Source organism: Sinocyclocheilus grahami, unplaced genomic scaffold (genome assembly GCF_001515645.1).
Source record: "Sinocyclocheilus grahami isolate Dianchi unplaced genomic scaffold, SAMN03320097.WGS_v1.1 scaffold698.1, whole genome shotgun sequence".
NCBI classification, from domain to species: Eukaryota; Metazoa; Chordata; class Actinopteri; order Cypriniformes; family Cyprinidae; genus Sinocyclocheilus; species Sinocyclocheilus grahami.
This window is the reverse complement of record NW_015505877.1, coordinates 626,422-646,146: the sequence shown is the minus strand read 5'-3', so window position 1 is coordinate 646,146 and position 19,725 is coordinate 626,422. Positions and strand designations below refer to the sequence as shown.

At 38.9% G+C, this 19,725-nt stretch overlaps 1 protein-coding gene across 1 annotated transcript in view; it reads left to right on the top strand.

Moving 5' to 3' along the window:
- LOC107559769 (cullin-9-like) overlaps positions 1-19,725 on the top strand; it is a 52,249-nt gene that overhangs the window by 11,245 nt on the left and 21,279 nt on the right. The window contains exons 3-13 of the mRNA XM_016243717.1: positions 5,771-5,925; positions 6,939-7,523; positions 9,403-9,544; positions 9,657-9,847; positions 10,990-11,401; positions 13,081-13,273; positions 13,717-13,721; positions 16,043-16,280; positions 16,586-16,691; positions 16,769-16,996; positions 17,309-17,399. Coding sequence (XP_016099203.1) covers positions 5,771-5,925; positions 6,939-7,523; positions 9,403-9,544; positions 9,657-9,847; positions 10,990-11,401; positions 13,081-13,273; positions 13,717-13,721; positions 16,043-16,280; positions 16,586-16,691; positions 16,769-16,996; positions 17,309-17,399 — 2,346 coding nt within the window. The remainder of the gene's footprint in view (positions 1-5,770; positions 5,926-6,938; positions 7,524-9,402; positions 9,545-9,656; positions 9,848-10,989; positions 11,402-13,080; positions 13,274-13,716; positions 13,722-16,042; positions 16,281-16,585; positions 16,692-16,768; positions 16,997-17,308; positions 17,400-19,725) is intronic.

Sequence of the window (19,725 nt, the reverse complement as noted above, 5' to 3'; positions counted from 1 at the left end):
ACATACTTGGCCACTCCATCACCTTCACCTTTAGCTGTCTCAGCAAGGCAGTTGTCATCTTGGCGGTGTGTTTGGGGTCGTTATCATGTTGGAAAACTGCCGTTCGGCCCAGTTTCTGAAGGGAGGGCATCATGTTCTGCTTCAGAATGTCACAGTACATGCTGGAATCCATGTTTCCCTCAATGAACCGCAGCTCCCCAGTATCAGCAGCACTCGTGCAGCCCCAGACCATGATGCTACCACCACCATGCTTGACTGTAGGCAAGAGACAATTTCCTTGGTACTCCTCACCAGGGCGTCGCCACATGCTGGACACCATCTGAGCCAAACAAGTTTATCTTGGTCTCATCAGACCACAGGACATGGTTCCAGTAATTCATGCTCTTGGACAGGTTGTCTTCAGCAAACTGTTTGTGGTCTTTCTTGTGAGCCAGCTTTAGAAGAGCCAGCTCTTCCTTCTGGGACGACGGCCATGCAAACCGGCTTGTTGCAGTGTGCGGGGTATGGTTTGAGCACTGAAAAGCTGACCTCCCGCTTCTGCAACCTCTAAAGCAATGCTGGCAGCACTCATGCGTCTGTTTTTTGAAGCCAGCTTCTATACCTGACGCACAGCACGAGGACTCTGAGTGGAACTCGTCTTAGAAAACCTCTGTATGACCCTGGCCACTGTACTGCAACTCAGTTTAAGGGTGTTACAGGTCTTCTTATAGCATAGGCCATCTTTGTGGAGAGCAAAAATTCTAATTCTCAAATCCCCAGAGAGTTCTTTGCCATGAGGTGCCATGTTGAACATCCAGTGGTCAGTATGAGAGAATTGTACTCAAAGCACCAAATTCTAACTGCTCTAATACAAGATACACAAATTTGTATGGTCCGGTCAAGCAGACAAAAACATGAACATGATGAATAGGACATGTGGCTTTGCATGGTTAAACGACATACAGCTGTTATCACTTAGGGTGTACTCACTTTTGTTGCCAGCTATTTTGACAATAATGGCTGTATGTTGAGTTATTTTCAGAGGACAGTAAATCTGTACTGCTGTACAAGCAGCACATTGACTACTCTAAAATATATCCAAGTTTAATTTCTATAGTATTGTCCCTTGAGAAGATATACTAAAATGGTTGCTGAAAAGTGAGGGGTGTACTCACTTTTGTGAGATACTGTATATGTAAGGAATAATGCATGGCTAGCTGTGCATTAAACGATTTTAATGCACAACGTGGAGGCAAAGAACCACCTGAAGCGAAGCAGAGTGCATTAAAGGGGTCATATGATGTTGCTAAAAAGAACATTATTTTGTGTATTTGGTGTAATGAAATGTTTATGCGGTTTAAGGTTAAAAAACACATTATTTTCCACATACTGTACATGATTGTTTCTCCTCTATGCCCCGCCTTTCTGAAATGCGTTGATTTTTACAAAGCTCATCGGTCTGAAAAGCTAGGTGTGCTCTGATTGGTCAGCTTTCCAGTGCATTGTGATTGGCTGAATACCTCAAGCGTGTGACGTAAATGTTACGCCGCTTACCATACTGTTGATGCCGTGTCCGGCCAGAGCGACGAGACAAGAACATTAAAACCTATTACAAACGAGGTATTTGTTGCATCCAGTGGGAACATAATTACTGATTATAATGACTTATACTGTATTTTTACGCGATGCGTTGCATTGCATTGTGCCGCGAATAGTCTAAAAATATCAAAGACAACATACACAATGACCTGAAGGATATGTGTGTTCATTCAAAGAAAGGTTTTCCTATGAATTAATTAGTAGAAAAGTCCATTTCTACTGTGCATTGTGCGTCTTGCTATGGAACATGCAGTATTTTCCCTACTTACATTCCTGTGGGTTATAAAACCAGTGATATCAGCATTAGTTGCCATGGGGACCAGGGGGGCCTGGTGTCGTTGCAGATTTATTGGGTGAGGGGACTGTGACGATTTGTTAATCTAATGAATAACTGATTTGTTAAATCAAATGAAAAATTGTGTTTTTGATTGGTCCAGATGCTACAAGTGCTACTCCACACTGCCCAAAACTCGCGTTTGAATCATCAGTGGCAAATGATAAAAGAAAACGTACTTACGTGAGTCAGAATTGCCGGCATTTTAGTCTAACGTTACTCTCCCAGGATAAGTAAACAGTCCTCCATAAAATGTGCCGGAGATCCACAGCACTAAGTTGAAGTATTCCCTCAGTGACCAGCACAGATCAGCTCTAGGCATGACAACGCGGATATCATCCTCTTTTGGAAGACCAAACAAAGTAGTTTCGCTTTCACAACGAAAAACACAGCGGCCTAGCATGAGCAAAAGCCCCGGCTTAGCGTGAGCTGAAGCCGGGCAAGAGTGAGCTGAGGCGGCGGGGTCGAGAATGGCGGTCCCGGCAAAGGAGCAGTGAAAACGGTGAAAGCCGATCCGGCGATCCACAGCACTAAGTTGATGTATTCCCTCAGCGACCAACACGGATCAGCTCTAGGCATGACGAAGCGGATATCGTCCTCTTTTGGAAGACCAAACAAAGTAGTTTCGCTTTCACAAAGAAGCACACAGCGTCTTCAGGACATGGCGGCAGCGGCAACAATACTACAGCGAGAATAAAAGTTACGCCTTCTTTCTTTGTGTGAACATTTGGGCGGCGTTATGCTAATCTTCCCACATAGTGAGGTAGATGTGTGGGGGCGTGTTCGAACGAGCCGTTTTAGGTAGGCGTGGCTGACTCTTAACGTTTATAAAGAATATCTCTTTGGATTTGAGACATTAGTCTTTGCAAATTTACAGATCTTTATGCACCGAGCTTGTAACACTCCAAAGAGAAAGGAAAAAATGAAATCGCATCATATGACCCCTTTAAAAATGGTCTTGTATTACATTATAATATTTATAGAATATTCAAACACCTCAATACTTTTGCATTTGTTTTTGCTGGCAATACAAAATGAAGCAACATAGAAAAAGGTCCTTTAGTTACCCATTTCAAAACAAATTCAAAAGTATTGAGATATTTGAATATTCAAACAAAACAAAAAAACTACCGCTGTGCAAACAGAATTGTGATTATTTTGAAACCGTTTCTGTCTGCCATTGGTTGTAAAAAGGTAGCCCCACCCCAAACTCCAAGCCAGTGGTTGAGGCAGAATTTGGCTTGATAGACCAGCCGCTCAGACAAACAGAGCAATGTTTAGATAGCTCCACAGTGTTTGCACTTTTCAGTTTCCTTATAGCTGACACTGCATGTTAAACTAGTTTAGGAGACTTCTAAAGTACTATGATCAGTTGTAAGTAGTAAAACTTTACTACAGTATTCTGTACTGTACTGATTCTTTGCACACTTAAACAAAGTAGATGAAGGCTCTTTGACTGGATGATTTTGCAGAAAGTTGTTTTTAAGAATAAGAATCAGCACAATAGTTGCTGCTGGTCAATGCATTTTGCTGTGGGTGAGATGTGGATGTTTTTTTCTTATTTGTCTGACTAATATGTTTTGCATCATAGCTTTTATCCAGTTGCCTAACACCTGTCAAACAATCAAGCCTCTTGATGAAATGCTAATATTTAGTTATTAGACAAGCCTATTGTGAACAACAGTGGTGAAATCTGATTGAATTCACCCATTTAAAGAAACAGCCCGGCCATGTGTAAATCAAATATCCAAGCTCTGTTTTTCTTTTTACCCATGGTTATATGAAAAATCAAGCTCTCTTTTTTGCCTATTTGTTTTTAAATGGGGAGAAAAACAAATGGTTGAAATTAGAGGTCGACCGATAGTGGATTTTGCCGATACCGATAGCTAGGTTGGACCACACTGGCCGATACCGAGTAATTAACTGATAGTTTTAAAATTGATACTGAACAAAAACTAAAATAGTGCTTTATTAAAAAAAACAGTACTGAACCATACTAGTAGTAGTAGTAGTAAAAAATATTAGGGATGCACGATATATCGGCCACTATATCGGTATCGGCCGATAAATGCTCATTTTTTCTGTTATCGGTATCGGCCTGATAAGAAAATTTGGCCGATATCTTAAAGCCGATAAATAATGCATTATTTCCTTCAGAGACACTTCAGATGCGCGCTGTTCGTTTGCAGCCTTTTGTGCAATTGTACATTGTAATATTGTGTTTATTTGATGTATATCTGATTTATCTCATATAGAATGCGTTTGGTTAAGTTAAAAGAGCGCTTCAGTTTACCAGTGATCATCTTTAGCTCAGCACACGCAGCCCAAACAGCAGTGCACAACATTAATAACTATGATTGGGAATGTCGTGTATATAAAATTCTAATGAGAACATTATTATAATAAAACGTTGTGAATTCTTTGGGTTTAGTTGCCGTGTTTCAGCGCGTTGATATGGGAAGAGCGCATCCACAACAGGATCACACATTCTGACTATAGCACGCAATAACTGCATAATTTTGTACATATATAAGTTGTAATATTATGTTTATGTTGTATTAATATTAATCTCAGGATGCATTTCCTTGAGTTAAATAAGCTGCCAGCAAAACGCTTCAGTTTACCATGTTCATTCAGCTCTTCAGCTTCAGCACGCGCAGCTCAACGGCTGCTATTTAAAACAGTGGTATTAATTTGTTACTTTTTCAAAATCATTGATACATTATTAATAACAACAACCACTTGTATTGTTCTCTTATTATTTTCATCAACAATATGGTTTAGTAATTAAAATCATTTAATTATTGTCCGTGCAGAGGCTATTCCGTTTTATTGATCTATGGCGCATTCATTTTGATTCTTTACACGTGTAATGATGTCCAGTGACTTGTTTGCATTATTTATGCATAATTTTATTTATTTGTAAGACTTTTTTATGACTAAATTTGGTAATGGGAGAGTAAAAATATTTTTAAAACGTACACCGTTCAAACTAGGCTGCTTATGTTGAAAAATAAAAGCGCAGCGCTGAGTCTAGGAGAACTCACCGGTATCACACACACTCCGGACGCGTCGCGTTCAACTCAAGCAGCGGTCTAAAACAGTTTATTTAATCACCAAATGGACACAAGTTTACTTCAAGAATGAACAATTTGGCATGGATGAGTTTGAAGTTTGGTGTTTAAAAATGGAGCAAACGGAAAGAGAAAGCGCAACCTATATCATAGCTCTATAAATGAAGCACACAGACTTTATTAGAGCCACAGAAAGACAAACGTTTTGCTGAAAATTCATTATGTACATTAACAATGATTCAGGACCAATATAATGTCATTTAAAGGAAAACTATGTGAATGGCGCTCTGTGGCGCGGCAGGATTTTCTGTCGGCTGCATTTAAATCCGCATCTGAAGTTTCCCGCTCTGTTCAGCATGCAGTATCACGTGTCTAAACAAATAGCACGTGCTGTCAGTGATTTCAACCACTAGAGGCCGCTCTCGCTCTGTGTAATGACAGCAGACCCGTCTCAGCTGCTCCAGGAATGGATGCAACCCGGAAAACTATCGGCATGGATTTTTGTAGATAAACGATAGTTCCAGCAATCAACTATCGGTGCCGATTAATCGGCAAAACCGATACATCGGTCGACCTCTAGTTGAAATACGCCCATACCGATGTGGCAAACCCCATTGCTTTAACACTTGGTTCTCTTCATGTGCTGATGCTCTTTTCTTAGATTTGTCTAATAGATTTGATTTCCCAAATAATGCTTGAATAAATGGTATAATAGAAGTGTAATAGAAGTAAATAAATACAGGAAATAAAAGTGTTGATGAGGCTGATGTTGTTTGACTTTCAGGGAGTCGTGCCTATGTGCTGCTGTCCCTCAGCCAGCAGGATGGCATCGAGCAGCACATGGACTTTGAGAACCGCTACACCCTGCTGGAGCTTTTTGCAGAGACCACCTCCTCTGAGGAGCACGGCATCTCCTTTGAGGGCATCCATCTTCCCCAGGTACTCGCCTTCATTTCCACTCTAGTCTGAATAACTGTCCAAAACCGAGTGAGGTACCTTGTTGTCTGCTGTCTGCAACTTCCCTCTAAGGCAGCATCCTAACCCAAATTGAATCCTTTAAGCGATGATTTATGACAGTCCTCTTTGGCAGCAGCTCATGCCACACACCAAATACTACTTCCATGAAGTACATGAGATGCAATATGCAATTGATTTTTAATTTGACAAAACAAGGTGTCTTATAAGCCTTTATGTTGGCAGTATACCTGTGCTACCTAAGTTGGCAACTTACTAGCTTTTGGAACAGATCATTTGTGCTTTTTTGCTAAGAGTGCCTTTATCAATGGTAGACACATTGTATAGCTTGAGGGCTAGTGACATGAAGTATTTTTTATTTATTTATTTATATTTCATATCTATTTATTTAGAAATACATATCAACTGAGGTATAACAAGGTATAATTTTGAAAATGTAATGTCCTGATATTATAAGGAAAGAAAATGCCTCTTTTGGAGAAATGTATTTATTATAAATTCATTATTATTTCTTAGAGGAAAAAACATGCTGTGAAGCAGTTTTGTATAAATATTTGAATCAATCCTATTATAGTTAAATACAATTTTAGAAATAAAAAACTTATTTGATTTAAAAAAGATATAGATGTATATTTGTTTTCAGCTAGATGCCAAAGAAACATTTCTCATTTTCATTTAGTTTAACTTAGTAATAACTAAAATTGAAATAAAATTAAAAACTATTTAGACATAAAAAAACTAATAATAATGACAAAAACCCAACAAAATGACAAAATTCACTAAAATGAAAAAAAAAAAAAAAAAATGCTATAATAGTATCTCAGTGATACTAAAATAATAAATAGTAATGAATAACCCTGATTAGAATTTTTTTTCTGAAAGTTGTGTCCAAAGATTAGCCTACATTTCTTAGAACTGTTGCTGTCATTGACCCTGTACAAATGGTTTTGTATAAGAATTTGCTTTGTTTGCTGTAGATTCCAGGCAAGCTGCTTTTCTCTCTGGTGAAGCGTTACTTGTGCGTCACTTCATTGATGGACAAGCTAAACACGGCAGGGGTGGAGCCCACCTCTGAGCGTCAGGATGTTGGCCCCTCCTCCTCCACGGCAGCCTACCAATCAGAGCACACTCGTGTGCAGCGGGAGTTCGAGTTCACCATGGCCATGGCCAACCTCATCTCGGAGCTGGTGCGTGTCATGGGCTGGGACCGCAACCGGCAGCCGCCCCACACCTCCTCGAGCGCAAGCAGAGGGGTTGAGGAAATAAATAACGAAATCCAGAAACACCCCGTCCGCTCCATCTTTCAGCCACGCTTCTCCGCTTCGTCTCCCATCATGGCCGCTACAGCAATAGCTGCGGCGGTCACGCCACCAAAGAAGAAGAAAACGACAAATGGTTTCAAGACGCGTTCTGACTTCACTTCTCGTTCAGCTTATGTGGAGTTTGTGCAGGATAACCTGAAGAGTGGCATGGTGGTGCGTATGCTGGAGGACTATGAGGAGGTCAGCGCTGGGGATGAAGGAGAGTTTCGCTACAGTAACGACGGCTCGCCGCCGGTGCAGGTTAGTGCTGTGTGAACGCATAAAGTAGTGTAGACACGGAAAAACTTTAGCTTATGTTTGTTTTACAAGCACTATCGAAATTTGGCAGTAATTCCACTCTCATTTACTTTATACAGATAATTGCATTGTGAAATGGATTGATGTGTATACATGATGTTGTTCTGCTGTCATATCATTAAATTACTTTTTATGAAATAAAAAGAGCCAAAAGATTTGAGTAGTAGCAATAGCCTTTGTTTTAGGTAATACAGTAACACATACAGGTCATTTAAGGACAATAAATAAAAATTGTAATGGTTTGTTAAACTATTAGTTTGAATTGAATTCATGGCTAAATGTATGTTTTTGCTGCTTAAATATAGAATCCAGACAGATGCTGTTTTCTGCAACAGTATCTTTTCTCTTCTTGCACAAAAACACACAATGGAAAACAATTAATTTTATGCAAACCTGTAATATGTAGGGCTGCACGATTAATCGAATACGATTGTCCTGCGCATCTTGTCAGTAAAGCTGGTTCTGTGATTAGTAGTAAATCTCCAGCACATGCTTTCAGATGGAGCAGCATTTACTACACAGAGCCGTAGTTCACTGACAAGCTACGCAAACAGCTTTCATAATCGCAGAATGATTTCTTTGATTTCATAATCGCATGATTAAATCGTCTGCGATTATGAACGCGATATTGCGTAGCTTGTCAGTGAACTACGGCTCTGTGTAGTAAATGCTGCTCCATCTGAAAGCACGTGAAAATACCTCATTTAATAACATGTTTTTATTCCAAACTAACTTCATAACGTCAGTCGAGTGTTTGAAATAAATCCTTCTGTGAGATGATGTGGCTTCTTACACAGAATAAGGCACGCAACATATTTCATAGTATTCTAAGCAGTGATAAAGGCATTGCATTTTTATATACTTTATTATAATAAAAATTATAATAAGACGAACTCAGATAAACCATAAATTGTCGTAGTTGTGTGTTTATTAGTCACGTTGAATTAATGAAAGCAGTTAAATCTTCTGTCTATTCAGCAACTGCTATAGGGATTTCCTGGGTTTCTTCTGCAAGGTGTATTAGAAGTTTCCACGCGAGAGCGCCCTCTGGCCTTCGGATGGAGATTTACTGCTGATCACAGAACTGTGCTTTACTGAAAGATACGCATGACAATCGCAGATTCTGTCTAATCGCGATTTATCGCCTTTGCGATTTAATTTCGATTAATCGTGCAGCCCTAATAATATGTAAACCTAACTAAATGCAAACCTACTTTTCGGATAGAATTCTCAAGTTAAAGTTTATTAAAAGTGTACTGTCCGGCCACTAATTTGCATTTTCATTCAGATTCAGAATTTGTTTCATTCAGTTTGTTCTTGATGTAAAAACAATTGATTAGCTATAATTCCTTTGGAAAGTCATGGAAATGCATTATTTGCTCCCATTTTTGTATAGCAGTTTATTTTATAATAGTTTACTTCTGACCTGTTTTTGCATATGTACTAGTGCTGTCAATTGATTTAAAAAAATTAACTACTTAATCGCACATTTTTTTCGGAGCGATTTCATCTCGCGATAATATTGAGTTTTTAAATATACTTTTATATTGCAATAATTTCACATTCAATCTTCAAATTAATGTAGAAATCTCAGGCGTTTCCTCCGAGGATACTGGCTGAGATCTTGTGAAGTGTGCATTTGTATCCTGCATGAACGCGTGTTTTCTGCGTGACTAAACATTAATTAAAATAAATAAAATTATATCGGCCATCGGCCACCCTGCTTTCCAAGATATCGGCATCGGCTGTCAAAAAAACAATATTAGTCGACCACTAGCCTGTGCAAACCTTGTTGAAGCCTCTCATGTTCTGGCTTTTGCAGGTGTACTGGAACTCCCTGTCCAGGACCTACTGGGTGCACTGGCATATGATTGAAATTCTGGGCAACGGCAGCGGAGGACAGGCTGAGAAGGAGACTCAGGAGAAGGCCTCCTCCCTCACAGAGACACTCAAACTCACTACTGGTAAGACAACATTCATGAAGAGCTCTCCCACTGAACCGTACTATCGTTTTTGTGTGTCCATCACTTTATATGAAACCAGCAGTGTTTTCTTCTGTGTTTGTGAACATGGCAGTGAGTCAGACGTTCTTCTCAAAGCCCCCCGGTGGGCTGTACACATTGCCTTACCTGATGGAGGGCTCTCAGGATGACGCAGGGACCCTGAGCCGTGCTGAATGGTGGGAAGTGCTCTTTTTCATCAAAAAGTTAGAACCCAAGCAGCAGCAGGAGATCAACAACATCCTGCGACAGAGCCTCGATGAACCGGTACTCACCATCTCTCCTGCACTCTTCACACAGGGTAGAATAGGCTAGCAAAAACTAAAATTTAAGCACATTTTTGTTCTTTCTTCTTCTTTCTTCTTTTATTCAGTTCCTGTGTCCCACCTACAAAGCTTTTAAGAAAATTTAAAACAAAGGATTTAGAAAAATTTTAAACAAACGAAAATCATCCAAAGCCTGAATCTCATGAAGCCTCTCAAGATAATGTGTAGGTCATATTTCAACCCAGAATCAAAGGAAAGAAAGGTTGTTTTTGCTGCTGTTGTTGTTGTTTGAACTGTGATATTTGTAATAATTTAAGTACCAGTTCTCATTACTCTAATGCAAATCAACCTCATTTAAATTGTAAAAAAGGCTAAACAGTTAAGTTTTATTCTAATATTAATATGTATTATTGTGCATCATCCTAGTAAATTATATATGTATATAAATATAAAAGTTTGACTTATTTAAAGGTTTAATCAGCAGGGATGCATTAAATTGATCAAGTGACATTTCTGTTTCAAATAAATGCTGTTCTTGAACTTTCTATTCATCAAAGAATCCTGAAAAAAAAATTACATCAGTTTCCACAGTTTTCAAAATATTAAGCAGAACTGTTTTCAACATTGGTAATAATCGGAAATGTTTCTTGAGCAGCAAATTAGAATGATTTCTGAAGGATCATGTGAGACTGAAGACTGGAGTAATGATGCTGAAAATGTATCTGCATCACAGGAAGAAATTACATATTAACATAGAAAACAGTTCTTTTGAATTATAATAATATTTCACGTTGTTATTATTGTATTTTTTATCAAATAAATCCAGTATTGTTAAACATAAGAAACTTTCATCACATTAAAAAACTCGTACTGACCCCAAACTTTTGAACGGTGGTATATATTGTATAAATTAAATTGATTATGTATCTGTGTATTGTATTATTATGGCCATTGGCCAACCTCTTACCTAGATATCAGTATTAATAGAAAAAATGAAGGTTATTTATCAGTATTAAAAGAAAAATAAAAGAAGATTATTTATCTCCTCACAATGGCAGTGTCAATCTACATGTTCCAGATGAACTAGGCAATGAATGGGTTTTATTCATGTTATCTTTTCTGCTCTCTCCTGGTATCTTTCAGATGGTAGAGCTTGACGAGCCGACTCTCATCCAGCTGTCTCTGACGAGTGAGGTGGCGCAGAAAGTCCTCCACTACCTGAAACAAAATTTGCAGGCATCTTGTCTGGGTGATCTGCTCTGCTCCCACACTTTCACCAAACACTACCTGAACTGTGGAGGTGCAGGCCTCGAGGGTGAGGAAATGCTGATGGATAGCTCGCTCGGAGACCAAGGAGCCTCATCTTCTTCATCGCTGTCCTCAGCCACAGCATCATCCTCTTCCTCAGCCTCTTCCTGTACCATGGGCTCTGTGTCCAAGAAAGCTAAGAAAGAGATCCCAGCAGACACGGGCAGCGGTGGCAGCGAGACAGAGAGTGAACTTCCCACTGAAGACGACACAAAGTATCCTGATGACCTGGACGAGAAGATGAAAGGCAAGCCTTTGCTTTGTAAATGTTGTGGCTCTGCTGTGGATGTGATTGTTAGTGGAACCTCTTTTTTTGTTTATAGTGATATATTTGCTGAAGGCTAACAAGAACTTGTCATTAAAGGGGGGCTGTTAGGCACAACACGTATGAGTTTACTATTAATGTCAGAAATTGCTGTGTTAATAATACAGAGTTCAGCTGATGTGAAGTAACCGGTGTGCATTATATATATACTGGTAGGGCTGTATTTCTGCAATTTGGAAACCGCGGACAGAATCATGGAATCCAGTCATAAAAATGTAATTTATAGTATAATGCAGGATGTCAGAAAATTTGGCAAAGTTTAGGATGAATGTTAAAGGGGTCATATGATGTTGCTAAAAAAGAACATGTTGTGTATTTGGTGTAATGCAATGTGTTTATGCCGTTTAAGGTTTAAAAAAACACATTATTTTCCATATAATGTACATTATTGTTTCTCCTCTATGCCCCGCCTTTCTGAAATGCGTCGATTTTTACAAAGCTCATCGGTCTGAAAAGCGAGGTGTGCTCTGATTGGCCAGCTATCTAGTGACAGCAAATCTTCCCACATTGTGACGTAGATATGTGGGGGCGTGTTAGAACGAGCCGTTTTAGGTAGGCGTGGTTGACTCTTAACTTTTATAAAGAATATCTCTTTGGATTTGAGACTTTAGTCTTTGCAACTTTACAGATCTTCTTTATGCACCAAGAGCTTGTAACACTCCAAAGAGAAAGGAAAAATTGAAATCGCATCATATGACTCCTTTAAAAGTATGGCTGTAAACTTAATCAGATCGCAATATTAAAGTTCAAATTAGATACATTTGTATTAAATCATAAAACACAATCAAGAAGAAATAAAACATAATTTGGGAAAAAATTAAAAAGATTTCATGGGGTCTTATATTGGCTACTTAGTGACTCATCTGCTCAGAATTCAGAGTTAAAAGTATCCACTTTGCCCTTTTACATTTACATTCATTAATTGAACATGCTGTTATCCAACATGTCTTTTGGTGAATGATTATTGATGCACAAAATTTTTTCCCTCAACAGGAAATTATGCATTTCACAGAGTGTGTTCTGAGCATTAAGCAGCAAAATTTGCTGGCTGATAACTCTTTATAATGTAGCTAATAAGGGTTCTTCATATGGGGTGCTTGGATCCTCCATTGGGCTGCATTTCCGTTCTCAGGATTTGATGATGACATTGATATTTGCATACGATTATATTTGCATAGTCTGTCTTCCTTAAATTTAGTCAAACTTTTACACTTCACAGTGAGAATGTATTGCATTTAATAAAAATATAAATAAATAAACTGATAGATCCATCCTGACCAGTACTGAGAATAGTTATAAGTACTGTGACAATGTGGCTAGCAGATGATTTATCGGACATAACAAATCTTACCAAATTTTGAATAAAAGAAGTATGTAGACTCAATGTACCTGATCAGTTAAAGACAATGTTTCATGATAATTGCCATTCTGAGTGTTGTAAAATACTATAAACAAAATACAGCCACATCCATCCAGCAACATATATCTCATCGAGCCACCAGTTTCTTTGTCAAATGATTCATTGGATGAAAGCAGTGAAGTGTTTAGAGCAAGCAGATGTACATTTCTTCCTCTAAGCAAGTGTTTTCTGTTCTCTGCAGTGTTCAGCAGTCCAAAGGTGCAGGGTAAGAAGAGCTCCCTAGAGAAGATGGGGGAGGTGGTGGACATCATGACGAAGAGTAGCTCAGACTCAGGACTGCAGCTCGCCGGCATGAAAGTCATCAGTAAGATTCTGGAGGAGGAGGGACCTCAGGAGAGGAGCACCCTCAGATCGGACTCGGCACAAACCATCCGGTGAGACTCCGAGACCATAAACACTGGCTACTCTCAGCTCGGCATTTTCTTATTTCTGATTTCTTTAACTGTAATCGAATGTCTGAAATACACTTTAAACATTATTACAGGTGCTAAGAAAACACTGTCTTTCTTGCATCACCTTATGTAATATGTGGAATTTATTTTGCAAAATATATTATATTCAAATTTAATATTAGTCAAAAATGCTTTTTGAGGATGTCTCAGCCTTGCATAATAACCTTACAGTTTTAAAAGACCCTAACATACTAACATTGACCACTCGTATATCTCTCTGTTATTAATGAAATTTTCAAATTTCAAATTTTTGGGGGTCTCAGAAGTATAAGTAATATAACACAAAACGTAGTACTGTAGATGTGCATTAAATAAATAAAAAAAATTGATTGCTAGATTTATGATCTCAGTAACTTGAATCTAAGGTTGGGTACCAACCCTCTACATTGCGAGTAAATCACTTGCATATGTGACTAAATCTTACTCTGGGTGACTAAATAACGAATCATATGTGTGTGTGTGTGTGTGTGTGTACCTACTTAACCATATTTTGGGGACACATTTGTACCCAAAAGTGAGCAAAACCTGGCACAATCAGCAAAAACCTAAATTTGTGGATGTCCTCATTTGTAAAACTGTTATAATAATAAAGTAAACCGTTTTTTTTTTTTTACTTTTGAAATTGTAGAAATGCAGAAAGTTTTCTGTGAGGGGTAGTGGTGGGTTTAGGTTAAAAAGTGTATAACTATCTGTATATATATAAAATAGAAGTCTATGCAATGTCCCCATTTAGATAGCTAAGTAAACGTGTGTGTGTGTGTGTGTGTGTGTGTGTAAAATAGTATATCAGTCTGGCGAGTAAACAAAAAAATGTACTAGCCAATGGCGATTATATTGCCAAGGTGTGCATAGAGGGTTGGGTACCAATATGGCACCGGTACCTATGTAACCTGTATGTACTAGAACCGAATCCGAACGCAGATTTCGGTGCCATGCCTGAGCGATCTATTAAAATATTTGTCCTCTGGTTCTCCAAAATGGATGTAAGAAACATCATCGGCACCGCACAGGAAAAATCATTTCCCAACTGAGAAAATGCACGTGAAAAGTCGAAAAGCTCTAATAATACAAATCCAACACATCTTTGTAGTAACGAGAGTGTCCATGTTGTTTTCACATTCCGACTTAAAAGCACAACTCGGGAAATGAGAGCATCCGAGGAGCGCGTGAATGCAGTAATTACACTTGCTCTGATGGCAGCAGGTAGCCTTACGTTAACTCAGCTAAACATGCTTAAATTAAAATGCCTAAAGCTAAACCTCCCTTGTATTCACATTTCTAAACATGTTGTCCAACAAAAGATAACATTATAACCTTTTTACTCCACAACACCAGTCAAGTGCTTCCTTTTGTGATCTGATGAGGCTTCTTGTCACAGAATGATGCAGAAAATATGTTCCATATGCTACTTTAAAAATAATACATCGATTATAAATTAGGGTGACCCATACGTCCTCTTTTCCCTGGACATGTCCTCTTTTTGGACCTACAAAAATGCGTCCGGCCGGGATTTCTTAATTGCCCAAAATGTCCGGGATTCGGCTGTTTTCTTAATCCCACTCCCGCTGAATCTCTGACCATTGACTGCCGCCTGCTCCCGCAACATGTGTTTCGCTCCAGCGATTTTCGTGTCCACTCCTTTAAACATTCTGATATTGTGTATAATTTTGGCGCATCAGGGAGCCTCACTCAGGATGCGGAGTATGTCAATATTTTTGAATGAGCATTTGTGCTGCTTACTTTACTTTCGATTTCACAAACACACGCACTCTGTGTAAAGGGAGCATATCTTACAAGATCAGATATTTGTCAATGAGCTCAGGATCTGTTGAGCAGCAAATACTCCAGCATGGTCTTGTCAGTCATCTCTCCTTATTCTCGACCTGTGATCACTCAAAGCTGACTCCGGTAGCTCTTGTTGGATGCAGGGTTGCCGAGTCCGCGCTTTTTCCACAGAATTGGACTACTTTTAAACTATTGCCATGGGTTGATTTTCCCAAGTGGGTTAAAGGTTTGAAATATTGCATAAATTACATTTGACTGAAATGCTTGTATTGAAACATTTTGCATTCTACCTATGATAAAACTTTCATGGACTTCTACATTAACTGTTCCCTCCTGGTGGAATGACCTGCCCAGCTCAATCCAAGCAGCTGAGTCCTTAATAATTTCAAGAAACGGCTGAAAACACATCTCTTTCATCTTCATTTGACCCTCTAACTCTAGCACTCTCTATTCTAATGCTACTTCTAATTTTATCTGCTTGTTTTTTTTCTAACATTTGCACTCTCTATTCTATTTCTATTCTAATGACCAATCCATAATTTTTGGGGGGGATTTTTTATTTATTTATCCTTTAAGTATTGGTTCAGGCACCGGAACCGTTTTAAAAGTATCGATTTGGCACCGGTATATAAAAATTAAAAAAAACGATACCCAACCCTACTTAAATCCCCCAATCAGAACTTTTTTTTTTCTTAAATTAATAAATGTTCTGCCCAGTGGTTTACTTAATCTTCTGAGCCTGGCAACCTCAACCTGGATATTAAAATCACTGACGATCATAAATATCTTGGGATAGTAATCAATGACAAACTAAGTTTGATTAATGTGATGTGTTTTATTGTGACTGTTGTCTGTAGATTATGTATTGTTTGTATGTGTTGTGCCTTACTCTGTTTGCCTTTGTAGAGTCTCAAGATGAGCATGACTTTAAGGACACCGAGCTGAAGATGTTGGTGGTGAGTCTAAAGGAAATGCCAGCCACTAAAGAGGTTATACTGACCCTGGAGCAGCTGCTCTGTGACGACGCCTCCCAGCTGGAGGAAGAGAGAAGCGAGGTAACGCGGAGCAGAGACACCTTCCAGGACCTCATCCGCCTCATGGACCAGCACAGAGCGGATCGGGCTGCGCAGCTGTCCATCCTGAGGTGAGCCCTTGACTTAAATAGAATTAGCTAAGAAATAGATAACCGCTATTTCAAGCTAGTTTGAGGTAGATGCAATACATGCATACATATTTATTTATTTATTTATTGAAATGGTTCAAAATAAATGAAAATAAAACAGAGTTATTAGAGTTTGGAGATGACATCCAAGAAAAATAAATGCATATTTTTTATATTCCTTAAACTAGTTAAATTCTTGATTTCAATATTGTATTATTGATTTCTTGACTGTATTGATGATATTGTTTTATTTGCTAATAATGCATTGACTCTTTCATACTCCACAGGATTTTGAATAAGTTTTTAGATAACTACCAGGAGGATCTGTTGCCGTGGCATGAGAGTATTGAGCCTTGCCTATCATCTATGACAGCCTTTGTCAGTGACAGAGAGGTACTTTCCCTTCATTTAGCTTTATAAGATCATGGTTTCATAATGGTAGTATTTCATGCCTCTTTATCCCCACTTAGGTCGTACAGCAGTTCATCCGCTTCTTGTATCGACTTGCGTCTCTGAATAAAGACTATGCTGTTGTGATGTGTCGGCTGGGCACCAAAGAGGCTCTTCTCAAAGCCCTGGACAAACACAGCACCAGCCTGCTCATGGTCACGGAGCTGCGGGACCTGATCAACGACTGTGAGAAGTATGCCAGCCTCTACAAGAAAATGACCACCAGTGTGCTGGCAGGATGTATACAGGTAAAGCCTGTTCAAAAATAGATATTTTCAAAATCAACTAGTCTGAGTTCTCGGAGTTGCCTGAACAACCATTCTACTAAATATACTAGGGAAGCCTTATATAATTAGGCTGGTTTCTGGGTCACCTGACCTCGAACAGACTAGTTCCTTAGAAGGCCTTTACATAAATAGTTAGATGGAGCATAACAAAGCCGGTGTTATCAGATGGTTCATTCCTAGAACATAATGAGGACATGTTTAATGGTTTGTTAGACTATCAGGATAATTAATAGACATGTTCACTTATTTACACGCTCATATCTGTATCTTTAGATGGTCCTCGGTCAGATTGAAGAGCATCGGCGCAGCCATCAGCCCATCAATATTCCCTTCTTTGATGTGTTCCTGCGCAACTTGTGCCAAGGTCTGTTCCTAAAACACTTGATGTAAAAAGTAATCATTAAAGGGGTAATAATTTTATTATTTTCACTTATAATGTTAGTGTGATTTTACATTAAAAAACTATTTATAAGCAGTGTTGGGGGTAACTCATTACAAGTAATGTGAGTTACGTAATCAGATTAAATTTTTCAAGTAACTAGGAAAGTAACAAGCAATCCGATCCGATGGACCAACAAACCAGGCTATATCACAATGTATGATGGGTAATTACGTAAGTTCCGTGAAAAGCTTTGTTGTTTTGCTAATACTTCAAAATGAACCTGTGAATGTCTGTGGGTGAGCACGTCTTCGCCATTCAAAATCAAAGCGCACTTTTTCATTTTATAATGCCATATTATTGCTCTTCTTCCTAGTAGGTGCATTTTAAAAATGTTTTCCCGATGAATCCTGGACTCCTGCTCAAAATGATAAATGAATATAACGACAGCTACAAAAAAAACCCAACAATAAGCCCGCGAAGCTGCTGTCATTCCATCCTGACGGATGACAGCCGTGACAGTGGTGGAATCCCAGAAAATAAACCGTGAAACGTTGACCAATGAGAGAACAGTTTACTCGCGCGTGACTTGTATTAACAATTTTGGTCCGTTTAGAATCTTAGCCGTGTGAAAGCAAACCGCACCAAGAATAAAAAGTAACATTGTAATAATTGTAATCCCTGTTTCGGAACAAAGCAATCGATCTACATGTGTGAAAGCACAGTAAGACTCGCAAGTAAACGCCCCCTGCTATGATTGGCTTACAGTTTTGCTTATTAAAATAACAGATGGACGCTGCTGTACTCTGAAAACAACATGGGTCATTTGGGTTAAAAACGTATAAATGCTCAGTATATATCAAATGGTCTGGAACAGACAATGCAATAGTGGTAAAAGCACGTTCACTCACACTTATCTGTTGCGACATTACTTTTGGATCCACTCTAGTCAGACTCGGCACTGCATCATCCTTTACTTTCAGTCTCTCTGAAAAGCCTGCATCATACGGTCTTGTTTAAAAATGAATCTGTAGCAAAGTAAAGCAAACGGTGTTTCACTGATGCGATCTGGAGCTCTTTGTTAATTTTACGTTGTGTTTACTCCAGACGCGAGCGGCGCAATGCGAGTATAGACAACAGAACCCATTATAATCAGCGATTCTGTCTACACTGGATGCGACACAACAAATCCATGACAGTAAACTGATGTCCCGCTCTATTTCTGACATACTCCAAGCATTCACACCGCTTCTGACCTGAAAGAGAAATTGATTTCGCGACAGCAGCGCTCTCGTCCGATTTAGATGCGTTATGGTATGGTTCTGTTGATGGAGTAATCCTGTGTTTGCGCCTCTCTAGTATTTCCTCTCCTACTACTACAAGCACGTATCGGTGGGCGGGGCTAATGAAGCAGTGATGTAGAAGCAGGCGTTGATCTCCTCCTGCGGAGGCGGTGCTTATCCACACTATTACGTCATAAAGTGTTACATTCCAAAACCAGTCGAGAAACTTATTTCTGACATACTCCAAGCATTCACACCGCTTCTGACCTGAAAGAGAAATTGATTTCGCGACAGCAGCGCTCTCGTCCGATTTAGATGCGTTATGGTATGGTTCTGTTGATGGAGTAATCCTGTGTTTGCGCCTCTCTAGTATTTCCTCTCCTACTACTACAAGCACGTATCGGTGGGCGGGGCTAATGAAGCAGTGATGTAGAAGCAGGCGTTGATCTCCTCCTGCGGAGGCGGTGCTTATCCACACTATTACGTCATAAAGTGTTACATTCCAAAGCCAGTCGAGAAACTTAAAGGATGGTTTTTATAGTACATTGACCTGTTATATGTCAAAAGATCAAGGGAAATTTGATTTCTCAGTTCATGACCCCCTTTAAAGCAACAATTCACTCAAAAATCTCAGCTGCACTTCCACTAATGATTGCAAACTCACATTCGTTTTAAAGTGCATCAGCCGATAGATATAAGCAAGTCCCTGCCCTACATATTTTGTTTTTCGATAATTTGTTAAACATGCATGTATGTCACAATGTGGAAGAAAAAATCTGTTGCTACTTCCCTTTCATCATGACTTTAAAGTTTTCTTAAATCATGAGATAACTTTGGGTGAGAATCACCATCCACATTGTTTTATAGAAGAAAAAATCCCTCTTTGTACCTACCAAAACTAAATAATTTGAACTACATGTAATAATATAAAATATTCATTTAAAGCCTTTGCTTTACAAAAGCTGTGCTATGTTACTAGTAGAGGTTTAGGTATAACTATCCCAGTTACCAAACGCTTTCATTGATTT